This window comes from Zonotrichia leucophrys, chromosome 3 (genome assembly GCF_028769735.1).
Source record: "Zonotrichia leucophrys gambelii isolate GWCS_2022_RI chromosome 3, RI_Zleu_2.0, whole genome shotgun sequence".
Classification (NCBI taxonomy): domain Eukaryota; kingdom Metazoa; phylum Chordata; class Aves; order Passeriformes; family Passerellidae; genus Zonotrichia; species Zonotrichia leucophrys.
Genome location: NC_088172.1, coordinates 109716669 through 109736092, shown reverse-complemented (window position 1 = coordinate 109736092; position 19424 = coordinate 109716669). Strand labels below are relative to the sequence as shown.

At 39.3% G+C, this 19424-nt stretch overlaps 1 protein-coding gene across 1 annotated transcript in view; it reads left to right on the top strand.

The window, feature by feature from the left end:
* PKHD1 (PKHD1 ciliary IPT domain containing fibrocystin/polyductin) overlaps nt 1-19424 on the top strand; it is a 238581-nt gene that overhangs the window by 144454 nt on the left and 74703 nt on the right. Inside the window, exons 50-54 of the mRNA XM_064707121.1 lie at nt 48-167; nt 7224-7361; nt 15059-15172; nt 15802-15889; nt 18279-18433. Coding sequence (XP_064563191.1) covers nt 48-167; nt 7224-7361; nt 15059-15172; nt 15802-15889; nt 18279-18433 — 615 coding nt within the window. The remainder of the gene's footprint in view (nt 1-47; nt 168-7223; nt 7362-15058; nt 15173-15801; nt 15890-18278; nt 18434-19424) is intronic.

The window sequence follows — 19424 nt, the reverse complement described above, 5'->3', positions numbered from 1 at the left end:
CAGCTACAGAAAATGATAATTCTGTCTTTATGTGTTCTGTTTTGTAGCTCCTTCTGATGCTGTCTTGAAATGGTCACTCCCAGAGACATGGAATGGTGTGGGAAAAGGCTGGGGTGGATCCAATGGCAGCATCCCAGGCCCTGGGGAAGATGTCATCATCTTGCCAAGTACGTGAGGAAGGAAAGATGTTTCATTTCTGTGGAGGTGCTGGGCTCTGCCTATATTGGGATTTATATTTGTGTTCCAATAAGGGCTCCTTGGCCCTGGTGGCCATTCCAGTGTGTGCAGGACCCCACATTTGTTCCTTGTCACTCAGACTGCAGTACAAAAATGTAGTTTTTGGAAGAGAATTATTATTATTTTCCATTTTCACAAATACACAAAAATAAGCACTTATGCTGACTTTCAAGCTGGAGTATGTACAGGGACCTTAATACAGAAGATAATTTGTAAGACCAAGAACCATAGCTCACAAAAAGCTCATCTCTTCACCCATCTCTCTCTGTGTTTTGTGCAAGGATCATATTTTACATTTCTGCATCATCTTCCATTTTATTTTTCTGTTGTAATTCCTACTTATCAATGGTAATTTCTCAAGCCATTTGCCATGGATACCTCCTAGATATTTTAGCTTAGACCCGTATTTCAACTTGAGTTACATTTAAATCCCCATTCATCGTGCAACATTACTGCATGAAAAATGGATTTTAATAAATTTATTAGGGAATTTGCAGTAAAATCTGGAGAAAAGCTTGTGATAACCATTTTACATAAGAGACCCTCCTTTAATCAGGATGTTGGATTACATGAGGTCCTGAGGTCCTTTCCAGATAAAATTATTGAATGATCCAATGAATATTGTTTGATATGTACCTGAAATATTCTAGAACCTGATGCTGTCTCCTTCTCATTTGTTTGAAACCAGTTAAGTATCTCTGCTACCACAGCTCCATTTCTGGAAATGTGGAATGTGGACTTCATATCACCACTTCATATCTGTTCCTCACCTACCTGGTTTTGGTTTATGATTTTTGTAGAAGGAAATGTTTCTGTTGGTATTTGGACATGGAACTTCAGTAATTTTTAGGGCTTCTCTGGCCTGTGTCATTAAGGATTATGCATATAAACCTATGAAGATAAATCCTAACCATGACTGAAATTCCATGCCCAAATACGAACGCAAACATTTACTTCCACATATTAATATATATATAAAATTGAAGGTTACATTAAGAATTTTGATCCACCTTCAATAGATATTTAGTTTAATCTTCAATTTTCTAATAAGTATAAAAAAAAGCCTAGAGCCTGTACTTCAAAAAATATTACTTTTCTTCACTTTTGGGGGAACTTACATTGAGCTGAAGATGAGATAAAGTTGGAGTTCAGGAAGAATTTCTTCATGGAATGGGTGGTCAGGCATTGGAAGGGGCTGCCCAGGGAGGGGATGGAGTCCCCATCCCTGGAGGTGTCCAGGGAAGGTCTGGATGTGGCACTCAGTGCTCTGGGCTGGTGACAAGGTGGGGTCAGTCACAGGTTGGAGTTGATGGTCTTGGAGGTCTTTTCCAGCCTTAATGGTTCTGTGATTCTGTGCTAAGTGGTCCACCAATATCAGCCCATTACTGCCATAAGACCAGAACATTCCAGTTTTCACCATCATGTGTCAGATGCAGATATGAAGAGGCACAGAGGCAAATCACAATTTGCACAAAGGCAGAGAATAAAAAATTAATAAATAAACAAGTTTGGCTGAGGGTTTAGAGTTCTGTAGGTTAGATCACATTAAGAGTAGAAGATGAAGGATGAGTTTGTGATGCACGATGAATAAAATTCTTCTGTGTTTCCTGCAAAGGTGAGGAGCTGGAGCATGTCCAGAGAAGGGCAATGATGCTGAGGAAGGGTCTGGATCACTCTGAAACACACAGTGGGGTTCTTGGGGCTGTTCTCTGTGGGGCCAGGAGCTGAACTCAGTGATCCTTGTGAGTCCCTTCCAACCCAGGTTATTCCATGATTCTATGATCCTATAAAAAAATCTCTTCTCTCCCATTGCCAGGGTAAATGTGCCTGTTGGTCGATGTGCAGAAACTCTTCTCCTCTCCATTGCCTTTCTGGAATCTTCCTTTGATTTTATCCTGAGAACAAAAACATGAACACAAACACAAGCTGTCTGTCACACCACCAATTTTGTTTAATCTCTGCCTTTTCTGGTCACCCTCTCTCTATTTTATTTCTGCTCTCCCTCTTCAGTCCTGCTGGTTTGGAGGTGTTGAGACACTCACTGGCATTGGAGTCAAGAGAGTACAGGGTTTTAAATTAGAGTCATGGTCCTCACTAGGTGATAAGGGAACTGGATTTGTTGCTCAAATAAATACATTTAAAATGAAGTTAGGCAAGATGAATCTTCTGTCCATTTTGCATGCTTTGCTTTGCTGCTACAAATGTTTGAGTCTCCAGTTCAAAGAAAGCCAGCCCCTTGCTTGGATCCAAAATCTAAAATGAAATCAACAATTTTCAAATGTATGTTTAATTGTAGCATTTTATGGATGTTTCCCTTCCCTTTTCCTCTGGTTTGTACAGACCCTGCTAAACTCAGAATGACTCCAGATGTCTTCAAAAAGGTGAGAATTTGTTCTCATGAGAACAAATATTGTACAAACCACCCAAACTTTGTGCTGCTAAGCGCACCAAAATAAGTTTTTGTGATTCACTCCTGGCAATATGCAGCTGTGTCTTACTCTTTGCTGTCCTCTGGTTACTTAAAATTCTCTTCTGGGAGCCATCTACAATGATTTTCTGGTGGAAAGCCAAGACATGAGCTTGCTTCTGGTATGCTGTGCATGACTGGCTCAATCCTTTCAGCCCCCAAAGAACAGTTTTAGAGTCATAAAACCAAATAATAGATCAGTTTTCGGGTCATAAAAGCAAATAATAGATGCTTAGTGCTTATTTCTAGTGTGAAGAAGCACAGGGAAAGAGTTTGGTCAGACACTGTTGAAATCTTTGACTGAATGTGGATTGCCAGAGTTCGCTGGAGATCTGGGGCATTGTCTAAATTTAGCTATTGAAAGATTCAATTTGTTTATTTAACAAAATAAGCAGAACTGCAACATTAGGGCTACCTCATAGGTTGGTCTCAGGAAGGTTTGAAAAGGTAGAAAATGCCTCTAATAGCAAAATATACATATTAGAAACCAGGTTTTTGTGTTCTGCCTGACATCTAGAGATTTGGGCAAGCTTGGAAATTGATGTTGGGTGTCACAGACATGTTTTATGAAAAATCCTTTCCTTAGGATTTTTTCTCCTGAGAAGCTGAGAGATTTCAGGAACAAAATGTAAACATTGATTATCTGCTGCTGTGGAATGCAATAGGTGCATCTGTGATTGGTCTCATGTGGTTGTTTCTAATTAATGGTCAATCACAGCCCAGCTGTCCAGACTGTCTCAGTCAGTCACAAGCCTTTATCATCATTCTTTTTCTATTCTTAGCCAGCCTTCTGATGAAATCCTTTCTTCTATTCTTTTAAAATAGTTTTGGTATGATATATGTCATGCAATAATAAATCAAGCCTTCTGAAAGAGAGTCAACATTCTTTTCTCTTCCCTCATCCTAAGACTCCTGCGAACACCACCACAGTTGTGTACTAAGTTCTTTCATTTTTTGCCCTGTTTGACTGCACAGACTTAGTACAAGGATGACTTTCACTTGCAACAAAGCTGGGTTCCTCATGTGAAAGTGACTTTTAGTGTTGGTGTGCTGCTGCAGTTCTCATCAGTCTCTGTCTCCCCAGTGGATATGAGTCTCTTCCAGCCTGATCTGGAAATCCTCAGCTCAGGCTGCCACAGCTTGTGCTTTTATCCCTGGAGGTTCATCCTCCAGAGCCACAACCATCCCACATGGACCTGTCACATGCATCAGGCTGCAGCAGCCACACCACCTTGGAAAACAAGCCAGAGGAGTTTAGTCACTCCATTCCAGCAGTGGCATCAGCTTCCCAAAGCCCTGGGATTTTCAGGGCTTTGGTTTATAGTTTTTAGGGTGGCACACTCGTGATGCAGTGTGCTCTGGGTGGAAAGAGAATGTGTTATAATTCCAAGCAAAGGAATGCTGTTTTGAAGGGTATTGATATGATATCATGTAGCCTCTGGCAATTTCTATCTTCCTTTTTTTTTTTTTTTTTTTTTTTCTCTCCAGTGGTGGAATTCACTCTGTTCTTCATTTTCTGATTTTGATTTTCTTTGAAGTGTTTCTGTTTGAAGAGATGAATGCTGGAGTACTGTATCCCATATAATAGCTCCTCTGTTGTGCCTGATTTCCATTCAATGGCATGCTATGGTGTTTTATACAGCAACGTGGCTGATCAAAGACATTTTGTGTCATTGCTGTAGTCATTAATGCCTTCTCAGTATTGTGCATATGAACATTAAGACTCTGGCCTACCTGAGCTTTTTGTCTGAAGAAAGTGTATGTACAATGAAATATTGCCCTGTTCTCAAGCTCAAACTATAATTTGCTGAAAGTAGTTTCTTGCAGTTATATGAATATTTTCATGGTGGGAAAACAGCTCCAGTTTGTCTTTCTCTGAAGGTAAATCCTTTGAGCTCAGTGACCTAAAGTCTATTATTTTAACTGCTAAGTCATGTCTCCCTCTACGAGGTAAATGAGTGTATTCTGTAAGGAAGTTGCCTTTGAAACTCTTTGCTTTCCTCCTCAAATGGGGAAACATTTTCCCCCCTCAAAGGAGTGTTCTGTTGTTTCTGCAGAGCAGCATTTCAACCTCTGAGAACTTCACACCCCAAGCATCACACCCCAGAGTGTTGTCCTTTTAAACGGAGGAAACTCAAGGTTTTCAGAGATATCTCTGAGCAGGGGAATTTCTCACTCCTCTGTTTCGAGGCTCACACACATGATGCCACAGATACAGAGCAGTCAGCATTTCTTTTATAAAACATTTTTCAGAAAGATGTGCAACTCAGCAAAAAATCTCTGTTCTAGACTGAAATGTGACATATAAATGGCATGCCTGGGAGCGCTGCTTCTCTTCCTTGTAAAAATGTTTCAGCCTGTGTTTGATGAATATACTTATGGCCATTGTCAACTGCAGATTTTTGCCACATTCTTGAGCTGTGATTTCACAAACTAGATTCCCCTCTGTCTGAGAGATAGCATTTTAACAACATATCCTTCTTTATTTTCCTCTCTGTTTCATGTCCTCACATCCTGAGCCTTCTCTTCTCTGCTCTGCAGGGCATGGGACTGTACCTGTCCTGTAAAGAGATTATAGACAGGAATCTCTCCATGCCTGTAAAAATATATTAAGTACTAACGCCATAAGATTTAGAGGGGGAAAAAAATGCACTTGCACTTGCTAGAGATTTACTTCATCTGAATGCTGTGGAAATTTTGCATGCTTGAAAGATGTTTCAGCCCAAGGATACAGGGAATTTGTTTTGGGATGAGGGGTTCAGATTTACCATGGCATGCTGCCGTACTTGGTATAGTCCATGAGAACAAACATCCTGGGCTTTCAGGGTGCTCGTGGCCAGAGAGAAAGGATGAAAATGCAAAGGGGAAAAGGAAGAGGTGGGATAATTGATTCACAGGGATAAGGGCAGGAATATGTAGGTAGGACACAAACAAGTCTGTAAGCAGAGCCAGAACTCCAAGCCTGAAAATAGAACCTGAAATAAATTTTTCCTTTCCTGAAGGTTTTGAAACTACAGGGTTGCAAAACCAAGGAGTAAAAACTAGAAAATGCTACTAATATTTTATTTCAATCCAATTCTGAGTGTACTTTATGTAGGTTTTCACAGAATCATATTGATTATGTTTTCTCCAAGCAGGGCTTGGAAATTTTCTTAAATGTGTGCTCTAAATAGTTGGAGCCAGCCCCTGATTACAAGATTTTTGGCAAGGACTTTCTCTGTGCTACCCATTTTGTGGTCATTTGTGTTCCTATCCACAGCAGTTGCCAATGTCCACAGGCAGAAGTGAAACTGTTAAGTGGCTGAACCACTTCCCAAGACACTTCATGGTTCTTATATTCCACACAAAATCGGTTTCAAGTGTCCCATTCTCACCACTCTGTCAAAATACACCAGAAAAAAATGTGTGTTCTTTAATCTCGCCCTTTTTTTTTGCATCAATGCCTTGCAATGAATGCTTATGAGAACAATGAGAGTCACATATGATCTCTGTGTAGGGTAGGGCTGTCATTATATTGAAGATTGTTTTTTCATGCAATCTCTTTCTCTGAAAGCCATTATTAGATCATATTATTGAGCCCCTTTTTAGGGAAACACCTTGCTTTTCCTTCTTCCAGGAACACCCACTGACTGAGAGAGGCACCATACTGTTACTCTTGTCAATAATGAAAGGGGGATGGAAACCACAGTTTCAGGGCCTGAGCTGTTTTCCAGTGCAATCAACTGAGAAGCTCTTAGTGACATCCAGGAGCATTAGATGGGCCCTGAGGGTGGAATTCACCTCTGTGCAGTGGGCTGCCTCTAAATGATCCACCATTTACATCCTTGCTCATGTCCTACTTGGAACACTTAAGAGACATTTTAAAGTTTCCTTGCAGAATTACAGCTTTAGGAAGCAACAGTGATGTTGTCAATTGTGCTCAAGCCACAAAAGTTTCCACTCTGTTCTGAAATATAAAAATATTCTCCTTGCTTTCTACTTATGGATCTGAGGTAATGGTGCTTTGCCCTGGTCATTGCTAACTGATTTTTTGAGGGGAATATGAATGCAGAATGGAACTGATGGTGGACCTGGCAGTGATCTCAGAGCTCTTTTCCAATCTTAACTATTCTGTGGTTCCATGAGCTCTGGCATCCTGCAGGTTGTGTTTGTGTGAGCAAAGCTTTCCTCTTGGATGGTGAGGAAGAGGTGAGTTTTCATACACTAAACCTGTGAGAGCAAAGCCAAGATGAAAAGAGGGAAAAGAAGTAACAGGGAGTCAGTTGATGGTGTGTGGCTGCAGTTTGTCACTCTGATCACTGCTCTTGAAAAGGTGGGGGCTTGCAGGCCCTTTGTACCATGACACACCTCAGTGATACTGATGGATATTTTTCCATTTCCATCAATCCTAGAACCCTAGAAAGGTTTGTATTTGAAACCAATCTGAATAACAAAACTCAAGCCAAGTTGATATTCTTTTTGGCAAGTAGTGTTGCCAGGCTGCCATTGACCTAAACAACCCTCTGCTTTTGTTTCCCAGACAGGACCATCCTGGTGGATGTGGCTCTTCCCGCTCTGAGAGGACTCTACATCCTGGGGACCCTCGAGTTCCCCAGCAGCTCCAGCAATGTCCTGAGTGCAGCCTGTGTCGTGGTGCTGGGGGGTGTGCTGAGAGTGGGTGAGTGAACAGCTCATCTTTGGGATGCCTGGGGGTTATTTCTGCTCTTGATAGGAAAAAAAAAAAAACCTGTGGAGAATGACTTAAACTGTCACTATAAACATGCTGTCCAACCTAGTGCACTGTGGCTATCTGGATATCTGCAGTTTGGACACCCAGGATCCATGGGAAGCAGGATGATTATCCACTGGAGCTAATTACCTATTCCTTTAATGGCAACTGCACCTCACTCCTGGTTTCACTGGGGCAGAGATTTTATCTGATATGTGTAAAAGCCCTCCCTGCTTCCTGTGGGGGTTGCTTTATGAGACAGTAATTCCTCAGGGCAGGATCTGCCCCGGTGTTCAGGCAATGCCTGGTGCCTATGGGCATTGATAGGACACTTTTTTGTGACACAGAAATATTTAAAGCCAATATAAACAGAGCCATGAAGAATTCCCTGAATGCCTGGAAATCCTGCTGTGGTGTGAAACAGCTGGATTCAGCACACTTGTTCCTCTCATCCCTCTGTACAGATGAGCACCAGGACCACAGGAAGGTACCACCTTGCCCCTACCTCCAGCTGTTTCACAGTCCCCAAAGTCACCAGGACTGTTCCACATTATTTACAACAATCAGGATCGGTGTTTTTCCACTCTGAAGTAATTACTCACATAATTCCCTTTAAATATCAAGGTTTCTAAAGCCAGGCATTATATTTACTTACAGGAATCCTTAGGACGCTGGGATCACATTGTTGATCATTGCTTGACCTTTCTCAAGATTGGTTTCATGAACTTTAAAAAGAGAATTTGTTTGTGTAATCACCTCCTGAGGAAGTCTGCTTCAATATTTGTTTGTTGTTAATCTCAAGGGACTGTTTAGTTAATATAGTACTGGCCAAAAAAGTTATTTTGCTGTCTTGTGTTTTTCTTTGGAAAAAGAGGTTGGAAAGCTTAATCTGGGAGGTTAAAAAATATATATACTTAAAAGACTGTCAGTCATTTCTTACTTAGACTCCTTTGCACTTTAAATACAGTGTCATATTGGTTTTAAGAAAAAGCATGTGTTCATTGCTAAAAACACTTATTAAAAAAACATTGAGGCACTTTGCTGCACAAACTCCCCTCCAGCACATCTGTGAGTAGTAATGATATTAAAAGCCAAACAGGTATTTGCAGCTGTTGAGTCGCAGTCCAGCATCTCCTGGAGAGCTGTCCTTGTTTCAGCTGTGACATGATGGGTGGATACAGACTCTGCAGGTTTCCCAAATCTCATTTCTCTGCCTGCATGTAGAGCAGGGAGTGCCTGTTTTTTCCTGCCTTCCCCTTTCCCTTCCCATGTGTTCGAGGCCTTACGGAAACGTCTTGGAGCCCATCTGTCCAATCCTGCCTGTTCCACGCCTGAAGGAAGGGTTTTGAAGCCCATCTGTCCAACTCCACCACACCCTAAAGAAATCCTGACACAAAATAGATAATGAGACAGTTTAGTAAACAGATTTAATAGATGTGGACATCAGCGTTCAGCATTGCCTGAGCGGGATCTCAGGTCGGCATCACGTGAGCCGAATCCCCAGGTCCTGCCTGTTGTGTAATTTCTCCATGCCCCGTTTTCAGTGTTGAAATCTATAACCACATGCTGTTTCTTCTAATTCCATGGCCTGAGACAAAGACTTTCTGGTAAAGCTAGAGTATTTTGTTCCCTTGAACTTTTAGAGAACAAAGACCAGTTTAGAAATTTATCTTATCTGGTTTTGGTGTCCTCCAGAGCACTTGACTTCTTCTCTGCAGAGAGAAAACAAAGTCACAAGGCTAAGTCATGACCGTAAGTGCATAGCAACTAAATGATGATGGAAAATATGTAACAAAGGGGAAAAAAATCAGTGTAAAATTGGAGTTTATCAACCATAACAAGAGCCTAATTAATTTTATTGAAACAATAATTTACAGGCAAACTGGGATGAAAAAGTAGTAATGGTTGGGAAATCAGAATTTTTAGAACACCATTGACCATGCAGGGCCAATCATCACTTTTCTCTTTAATGTATGATCACAATCCATGTGAATGATGATCCCTGGAAGATGTGAGATGTTTTAAGATCCACAAAGAACTCTGTCAGAACTCTCAGAAAACCCAAAGGAAAATGTATGTATCTACCCCCACAGGAATATCTCTGGGTGCTCCTAGACCTTTAGTGTTGTTGGATTCAGGGAAACTTTCTGATTATTTCTACTTTCATAGTCCTATCTCTAAGACAAGGAGTTTCTCTCTTTCACTTTATCCTTCAAAGTCTTTTATTTTATGGTGATGTTTGAAGTAGAATTTTAGTAACACCATTTATTTCTATTTCTCTGTACCATGATATTGTAAAAATTGGCTATTTTTCCAGCTTATAAAAGGAAGTTTGAGGTTCAGAGAGAAAGCAAAGTGCTAAATATCTTTAGCACATCTGTGTCAAAACAAGGTAAGAAATGATGAGTTCAACATTTCACAGTTCTTCCATTCTCAGCTAGGATGATTCTGTCCATTTTAACCCACAAGCATTAAAACTCAGACGATATGTGCAGAAAGTGCCCTGTTCCACTGCTGAGCAAAGCCCTCAGCTCCCAATAAAGCTGAAGGAAATGCTGAAGTTCACTTGGCACACATTGATCTGTTGGACTCTTCCTGAACTAAACTGCACTCAGCTGCTCTTTGCTGGCAGGCTGATTTTGCTTTTTATAGTAGAGCTCGCCAAGTAATTATCCAGATAGGATTTCTCTTTTTATTTCAACTTGTCACATTCTCTCCTTCACATATCTCCTGATAGCTGCTTGTCAGTCATGTCACTCATTGGAGGCAAGAAGCCTAAGGTCATCATTAGCTCATGTCTTGATTGTCTGGAGAGGGAACCCCAGACAATTCTAATGCCCCTTATCTTGCTTGTGGTGAGAGCTCTAATGCATTTAGTCCCCCTCTTTTCCAGAAAGAACCCCCATACTGCTTTGTCAAGGGATAAATCAGTGTATTTCATTAAATGGCCATGTGTTAGCAGTAAATAAAGAGCAGTAATTAGAGCACCAGTGAGTTTCACCAATTTACTGTCTTTTCCAACTTCTCCAGCACTTCTTTTGTGTGGGTCCCATCTTTGGCTCTGGGCTGAGTCCCACCATCCCTGCACAGCTGTCCAACTTGTATGAAGAAGGGATTCTGTTGGTGTAACAAGATGCATTTTCATTCCGGATCACAGAAAAAAAATTGGTTTGAAAAGTTCATTGGAGTGTTTGTATTCCCTTCAATGGCTGTATTCTCTTCCTGAACCCCTCAGCCTCTGTTTGGCTTTGATCCCTTCCAGGACCTTCAGTTTCTTTTAACTGATTGCTCCATGTAGGGAGGGGATTTGGTTCACATGTTCTAGACACCCAAATTTTAATGTGGACACCAGGACATGAGCTGCTGTTCCAATAGAGGTCTATCCAATATAACCAGTGGAGCAGTCAGTGGGACTGGTTGATAAAGGTATCTAGAAAAAATCTACATTTAAAAAAAAAATTTAAAAGCCCATTAAAAATATACATTAAAAAAACCTGAATGTAGGTATATGATTCTCCCCAGAAATATGTTCAGTTGCCAATTGTAAGGATTTTCTATCTTTCTGGGCACCCTCAGGTGTCTCCCCCTGCCTGCAACTTCTGCTTACAAGTCCCACCCTTCAGTCATTTATTCTTATCTTATATCTGCCATCTTCCAGAGAGGATTTGGAGGGCACTGGACTGTCATATCCCATCTTACTTGTCTCACCACTTATTCCTCACTCACCCCCCACTTCTGGCTGTTTCCTACTCCACAGCTGTGGCGATGTGGAGCTGAGGACTTCTGAAATCTTCTGTATTTTTGGCAGAAAGAGGCCAAAAAGTGAGGTCTTCTTGTTTGGCTGCTATTCCAGGCTGCTTTTCAGAGTTAACACCTGAAGGAAGCTCCAGAAGAGAACCAACAGTAGGTTCTGTCCTGCTGGGTATTGATCATGAATAAAAGCTCCTCAGACTTTCATGTGAAAATATGACACAGTTTTTAAAATAGCTGGGTACTTAGAGTCCAAGAAGTTTTGGATTCAGGAAACAGAGATAGAGGAGATGGTCCCAGCAAGATAAGATGGCAAAGTCTGTTTGCCAGGTGAAGGGAGGAGATCTGTCTCACAGATTTCATTGCTCTTATATATGCAACAGCTGTTTCAGAGTGTTATGTTGTGAAAAAAAGAGAAGGCTAGAAGGGAGGAAACACCCACTATTCTAGGAAAGAATTGAATGGGTTTTGCTATGGCACAAAACCCCAAACAATACAGCAAAAATCTGTCAGGAGGAACATCTGGAACAGAACTGAAATATGAAAACAATGGAAAATGCTTTTAAAACTCAACAAACTAGATCCAGACCACAGTTCAGGATAAATGAAAATCTGGGTAGAAAAAACACATCTCTATTTCTGTTCTCCTGTTTATTCCCTCCTTTTTTCTCGTAGTAGGTTTTCTCCTCTCCAGGGGTTAGACCTGGAGGATGAAGGATTCTGAACCAGCTGAAACAATTGTGCTAACATATCTCAACATTTGCATCTCACACTTCTTCAGGACAGTGTATATCAGTGGTGAATTTATTAACACATCAGGTTGTTTATTAACACAGGATTATCATAAATGATTGGGGCTTTTTGCACTGTGTAGTGGAATTGGAAGAACACGTGTTTGAGGGAGTCCTGCCTCTGTCTTTAGTGGCTCCTGACCTTTTCTGCACATCTCACCAGACATTTCCATCTTTTGATAATTTCCAGGTTGCAAGCATCCCTTTTCCTGGTTCTCTGCCAGCAGCATATTAATATTTCACTTTATGATCAATCAGGTTGCTCATCAAATTTCCAGGGCTTCCAGCTGGAGCAGAAGCATGAAAGGCAATCCATTTCCACTTGTCTCATGCAGGATGGGGAATTGGGCAGCTTGGTGTGGTCTTATGTAGGCTTTTCTCACCACAGAAAAGTGGGACAAGAAAGCTGAAGTTTTCACAACCAAAGTCTAAAGATGGGCACTTAAAGCCCAGATTCTTCCCTTATGTGTTGCAGAAATCATTATTCCTGTTATTTGTGGCAAGTTGCAGTATCCAACAAAATTATTACTAGATCTGTGGTTTCATTGCCACTTACTTCATGAGGTTCTGAAATTTACCCAGCTCTGTGACTTGTGTGAATCAACTACTTCGGAGCCCCCTTATGAGTAAGCTGAAGTAGCTGCTGCTTCCCCATCTTCATTTTCATAGGCCATTCTGCTGGAATCTATTTAGACTTAGCCAAAGTGTGTATCTGAGACCTTACTCAGCTTTTCCCTTTGTTTTTCATTCTTCCCCATTCATTCCCAGAGGGATTCTTACCTTTTCAAGACCTCTTGCTTTATTATGTTCAATATTAGAGAATCACAGAATGGATAAAGTTGGAATGGATCACTGAAGATCATCTAATCCAACCACCTTGCTCAAGCAGGGTCCCCTAGAGAATTCTTCATTTTTTTCCTAATTCTTCACTTCTAAATTCCTGCTGACTTTCCTAGAGCATCCTTGCAATTGTTCTCTCCAGCTGTGTCAGTTTATCTGCTTACTTTCAGCATCCTCACACAAATTTGGGTCCCTAATAAAACATGGAATGCCACAGGGTTTGCAAGACCAGACCTGGTTGAGTCCATGTCCCCATTCCAGTCACTCAGGCTGTAAATTAGTGTGTGCCATGTTCCTGCTGCACTTGTGTAGTTTGTTAATCACAAAGTTTTGTGCTACTAAGCAAAGTGCCTTGGAGAAGCCAATTATACAATATCAAAGCTATTATCTTTATCAACTAGACCTGTAATCTCATTAGGAGATGATAACAAGGAAGTTTCACAAGACCTTTTTTTCTATAAAAGCAGGTTGATTGGCATTAATTATATCATCCACCTTTAATGATTTATTAATTGTGTTCAGAGTTGGACATTCCATTTTTATTTATTTTTCCCCCAGAATCAGTGTCAAGTTGACAGGCCTGTAATTACCTGGGGCTCTTACTTTTATCTTTCTTTGAAATATTGGCACAATATTAGCTTTTTTCAAGGACTCTCAGACATCATGAGTGATTCCAAAATTATTGAAGAGTCCACCTTAATAGTCCAATGGGTTTCCTGTAAAACTCTCTGCTAGCACTTGCATTCAAGTTATTAACATCCATTGATTTAAACTCATGGAACTACTGATAGCAACAAGCAAGTATTAAGCCTATTTTTCTTCTAAATATTCTTAAAAGAAGCAGAATTTTTCTACTGATTGATGACTACTGTGTTCTTTTGTGTAATTTACCAATTACAGATCCAGCCACTGGAGAATTTCTGTGAATATTATCTTCCCTTTTTAATTTTATTTTATTTTCCATTATAAATAGTTTTATTATGATCTTTGTTTTTCACTCTGACCGTATCTTTTATTTGTATGGTTTTGGCTTTCTTTTTTTTAACAAGGGTATCATTTTTTAATGTTGTGCTTTTTTGGACTAAAAGTTATGACTTTTAGCTAAATGTAGATGTAAATATTTTAATGGAAGGAGAACTTCCAATTCATCCTTTAAAATCCCCATATCCAATCCTTTGTAAATGATTGTTAAGTCTGGAAGCCTACTTAAAAATTGTTTTAAAACTGAGCTGAGAATTGGGTATATGAGATGGTTTTAACTGACTTAACTATAATAGTAAATGCTTTGTAACCAGGTGTAAAAAACATGAGAAATTGTGAAAGCATATTTGGAAACAACCTAATTCCTGCTTTTCCTCTGTTCAAAGCACAGTTTTGTGAGTTTAAACAAGGAAATCAAACCTGGATTGGGTGGACGGTGGACACTGGAATATAATTGCATCCATGTCCCCAGAGAATATACATGCTCACTAGTGTGAGATATTAGATGGGGAACATGCAAGTCTTGTACTGTTTGCCTGTTACCCAGTAAAAAATTGTACAGAGAATTTAAATATCCTCAGTTATCAGTCAGATGCTGGTGGGGAACAATTTATTGTTTTATTGATTTCACTTAAATAAAAAAATGGCTCTTAAAGCAAAGTGTTTCTTTAGGATACAAATTCAGCTCTCTTTTCCAAACGAGTAATTTTTAAATATTAAAAGAACATGACAGGCCAGCTAATTTTGTACAGATACATATATATATATATATATATTTTAGTTGTACATCTGCTGCAGTTTTCTGTTGCATAATTGATTTAATCTCTAATTTTAAAGGAATGCTGAACTCCTTTACTGGACTCTGCATACATTTCTCCAGGGCAAAAACTGTACTACTTTTTCCTCCTTAGTATCTGTTTAGTGCTGGGCCATTTTCCTCTGAAACTGTAAACTACCCTTGGTGAAATAAATGAAGGCAAAGTTGGAATACAGTTTACTGTGCAGTTATCCCCAAAACTTCTTGGGCACTTTCTTTTTCCCTAATTTTTCCCCCTCAGTCTTCTTTCCATTTTTCCCATCCTTGGTGCACGCTTACCTTTCAACTGGTGAAGAAGCAAAAAGGCAAAAACTGGTTGAGAAAGGAAATATTAATTCAGCCATTTAGGTATTTCTTTAAAATCAGATTCACACATATTGCCCCCCTAGTTTCCCTCCTGTTTTTAGCACCACAGAAGCCATGGATACTTTTGTCATGGGTTTGATGCTGTTTTGTCTTTATTGCAGGTTCTTTGCAATATCCCCTAGAAAGGGATTTAAAGCTGCTGTTCCTTCTTCGGGCTTCTGAAGGGATTTTCTGTGATCGTCTGGAGGATATAAATGTGCACCCAGGGAGTATTGGTATGAAACATGAATTACACTTTTCACAGGAAAATAATTTTTGGTAATATCCAAATCTACCACTGTTGAGACTGTTACTCTTTGGTACAGATAAACTTCAAACAAAGGTACACAAATTTTACAGCTAACATTTAATCTTATGGGATATATAATTTCTATGAAAAGTTTCTGTATTTTGGATTTGTCCTCTGGTTTTGGATCCCTTTTCCAGAGGGGGAAAAAAATGTTCATTGTCCAGAAAGATTAATAATAGCCACATAATTTTTTGTACTTTTTATTCCTGGAGTTTTTTACCTAATTTGTTTACTTAGAATTTTTTTTTAATGGTAGATATCATTGTCTGCAATTCCTTCAAATCTAATTTGTGTCAATGAGACTTCTGTAGTAAAATCTCCTCTCTTGCCTGTACATGCAATGATCATTTTACTTTATTGAGGACTTATTGCTCCTTCACTTTGTATTTTGAGTAAAGTCTTTGTGCTGTTCTTACACTTCTCAGAAAATATAGAAACATACTTTAATAAATATAAAGATTTTCATATACTTAGTTATTGCTTCAGTTTTTCTCAAGTCTCTTTTTCTTTAACCTTTGAAATCCTCCTTCTGTTCTTTCTTTTTTTTTTCCCCAGGAGTTTATGGACAGGTGCAAATTTATAGTGCTTATCCTAAGATGCCTTGGACACATCTGGGAACTAATGTTGCTCCTGGCAATGAAAGGTGGTATTTTGGCTAAATATGCTTTCAAATATTAAATTTTGGCTCCTGTTGCTATGGCGTGTATTTAATATTCCTGTGAGTGGCATTATTCTTTCTCTTGTGATTGGTTCTGTTTGAATTCTGTCTAGATAGAATAAAACAACCTAGGTAACAGAAAATTGCACCATGATGGGGAAACTGATGATTTTTAAGGTCACTTCCAACTCAGATTAACTTTAATTCTAAAGAAACCTAAATTCCAAGGATGAATCAATCTGTGAATTCCTTCCTTCCTTCCTTCCTTCCTTCCTTGCTTGCTTGTTTCCTTGCTTGTTTCCTTGTTTCCTTCCTTGTTTCCTTGTTTCCTTCCTTCCTTGTTTCCTTCCTTCCTTGTTTCCTTCCTTTTTTCCTTCTTTCCTTCCTTGTTTCCTTCCTTGTTTCCTTGTCTCCTTCCTTGTTTCTGCCTTTCAGCCAGGCCTAACAAAGCCTGAAAGGTTCCCATCAGGGCAGAGGTATCAGCATTTAGGGAAATGATTGTGAAGATAAGCAGTGAAAGCACAAAGACCTCACCAGCAGAGCTCATCTGTTGTGAGCTCTCTCAGAGCTGTGCGTTCAGTGCAGATTAATTGTTTAGGAATTGCTGTGTAGCTGATCCTAATCCAAACCCTGCAACTTCAGAATCACCCTCTGGAAATTCTTCTCCTTCCCTGACTGAGATGGGAGATCAGAGTAAGCAGATTCTGACTGAAGTATGCCAGTTAAATACTTGGATGAAATGGATCCAGGCTAGATCTGGGTTGCTGCCCAGATATTTTATGTGAAATATCATGAGGTGCTAAGATACAAGTGTTTGGAGTTAATGCATGCACATTAAATATAGCACAAAGAGTTGTTTTAGTTGTTAAAAGAAAGGAAAAAAAACCAACCAAAAACAATACCCTATTTTTCATTAAAAATCTACCAATAGCCAGCTAAGAGTTCATGTGGTTGGATACAGGAAATAGGTAAAGCAGTGCTGGAATATGAAAACTGAAGGAAAATAAAAGCTGAAGGAAGTGAATTTTATTGAAGGAGAGGAGCTGCTCTATATAATTTTCCAGTATGAATCAGCTCATCAGTTCAGAAAGGACTTTCCTGCCATTTCAAAAGATATGCAGTGATTCCACAATAAAAAAAAAAAAAAAAGAATTTATAGATTAATAAGTTTTTGGTGGATTTCTCTACTGAATATTCACAGGTATTTTATACTAAGTGCTCATCAGGAAGCTACTCATCTGGGGATGAGTAAAAATACTGGGGAAAGAGACTCTGGAAAAACTTGACAACATCCCTTTTGGTTTAGGACCTTTCTCTCTGCCCTTCTGTCACTCTATCCTGCATGTGAGGCATTGTCTGAATTCACTCAGTCCCTTTTTCCTCAATAATTCCCTGAGGAGTTTGGATCATCACCCGGCCAGCATCAGTCGCCCTGTAACAGGACAAGGTGTTCATCAAATAGAGATGAACACTGATCCTTATGCATTTTGCTGTCACTAAGCACTTCTATGTTCCTTTTGTAAAGCTAAAAGTCCCCCAAACTACAAATACAACTTTGACTGTAAAAGGGGATCTTCAGTTCAAGATTAAAACAAATAAATGCAGAACTCTGTGCAATGTTCAATAGTCAGCAGAGTTTTAAGTGCTGGTGCCTAGAGGGTATTCAGCTCCCAAGGGCAGGATTCAGGTTCCTAAACAGATGGTTTAGGCCCATTTGAGGTGTCTTTAGGCTCTTTTGAGATTTTTTTTGGGGTTCTTCCATGTCTGCACATTTGTCTCCAGGAATGCTTCAGGAACCAGTCCTGTCTCCTATCACATCTGCCAGCTGATATTTTAGATACCCTGGGATATCTCACATAGCAGGAGGTGCTCTTGTCCAGGGAATCAAATCCTGCTCAAAGTGCCCAATTCAGAGAACTGAATTTTTTTCACCCACTACTGACTGCACCACGAAACTCTGGTGGAAGTTCAGATGCCAAGTGCAGAGAGCCACACGACCCTGCACATGGTTATTGTCTAAATCCAAAGCTGACTTTCAGCTCTGCAGAATATTCCTGGCACGAAAAATGGTCTGAAATGTCTTTTGGAGGCAGCTTGAGCTCTGAAATGCTGTACTGGAACTGTATATGTTGTTAATCAATGGTGTGAAGTAGATGCTTCAGGATTAATTTCCTCCCACATATTTCAGACATCTGTTTTTGCAGAAAGCCCTAAAGGGGCTTTTCCTACAGCATAGCCTGTGGACTTTTTTTCTTTTTTCTTTTTTTTTTTTTCTTTTCAGATCTCCCTGAGCAGAACTGTTCATTTTTAATGAAATTTGTGAACCTAACTCTTGTAAGTGTAATGACATTAAGTTTATATCATGGTGTTACAGGATTTTTGTGGAGGATGAAGTAGATTGGGATCAAGGTGGGGATATTGTGATCAGCTCTTCCTCCTATGAAGCCCACCAAGCTGAAGTAGTTACACTTAAAGAAGTCCATGGTCATAATATAAGAATTCATCAACATCTTCTGCACAGGCACATTGGTAAGGAAGGTTTCTTTCCTTTTTTTTGAGAGTTTTCTTCTGAAGTATTGACTTTCCATTTCATATCTCAACAGGATCAATTCTACTTCCTTGTGGTATCTTCATTTCTTTCTCCATATACTTTTTTAGCTTGCTGATTCTAACATGAATTTCTGTGAATATAATCAATTCACTGCTGAATTGTTTGGGAAAACTTTCTGGTGTTTCAAGTTGAGCTGGTTCACAGACAGAGAAAGCAATTTTTCCTCTCCTAAAGGAAAAAAAGAAATGTAGGATTTTAGGCCCTTTGAACAATTTCTATGGTATGTCAAAAACCTGGAAAAGAATTAAACCCCACCGTTTTTTCAAATTTCAAAATAATCATATTCATAAAGTTTAAAATACAAAATTTTATCAATTCCATGGCAAAAAAAAGTATTTATAAACTAATATCTAAATAAACATAAAATCTGCATATATCTATTTTATGTGTAGACTGCATGGATCAATATTTTTGTGGAAAAAGGGATGCAGTGCTAATACATACTTACTTTTATTTCAACCTATAAAGTAAATTTATTACCATCTATTTAACAAAACAAAAAGAATTTTATTAACAGGTCAAATTCTGAACCTTCAAACCAAGGATTTTTCTTGTGCACATCAATGTTTTTTAAATTTGATCTTTATTCCAGCCAGTAGGCCCAGAAATTAGTGTAATGGATAAAAAGATCCAGAAATATAGTGTTTTAAATGGTGAATGTTTAAATGCCTGAGTCAGTAATCAAAGCTTCACTTAGAACTGAGCTCTGTTCTGCAATTATCCACAGTGTTAATCAACAGTAGCCTCCATGGTACAGCTTTTTATGACAATTGCATTTTTCAAACAAAATGTGCAGTTCAAAGCATAGAACATCTAGACTTTATTTCCAGTAGTTTATGCATTTTAGGGCTTTCTGTTTAGCCGATGTAGATAACAAATGTATCATGAGGGGAATTTGAGTAATGCAGC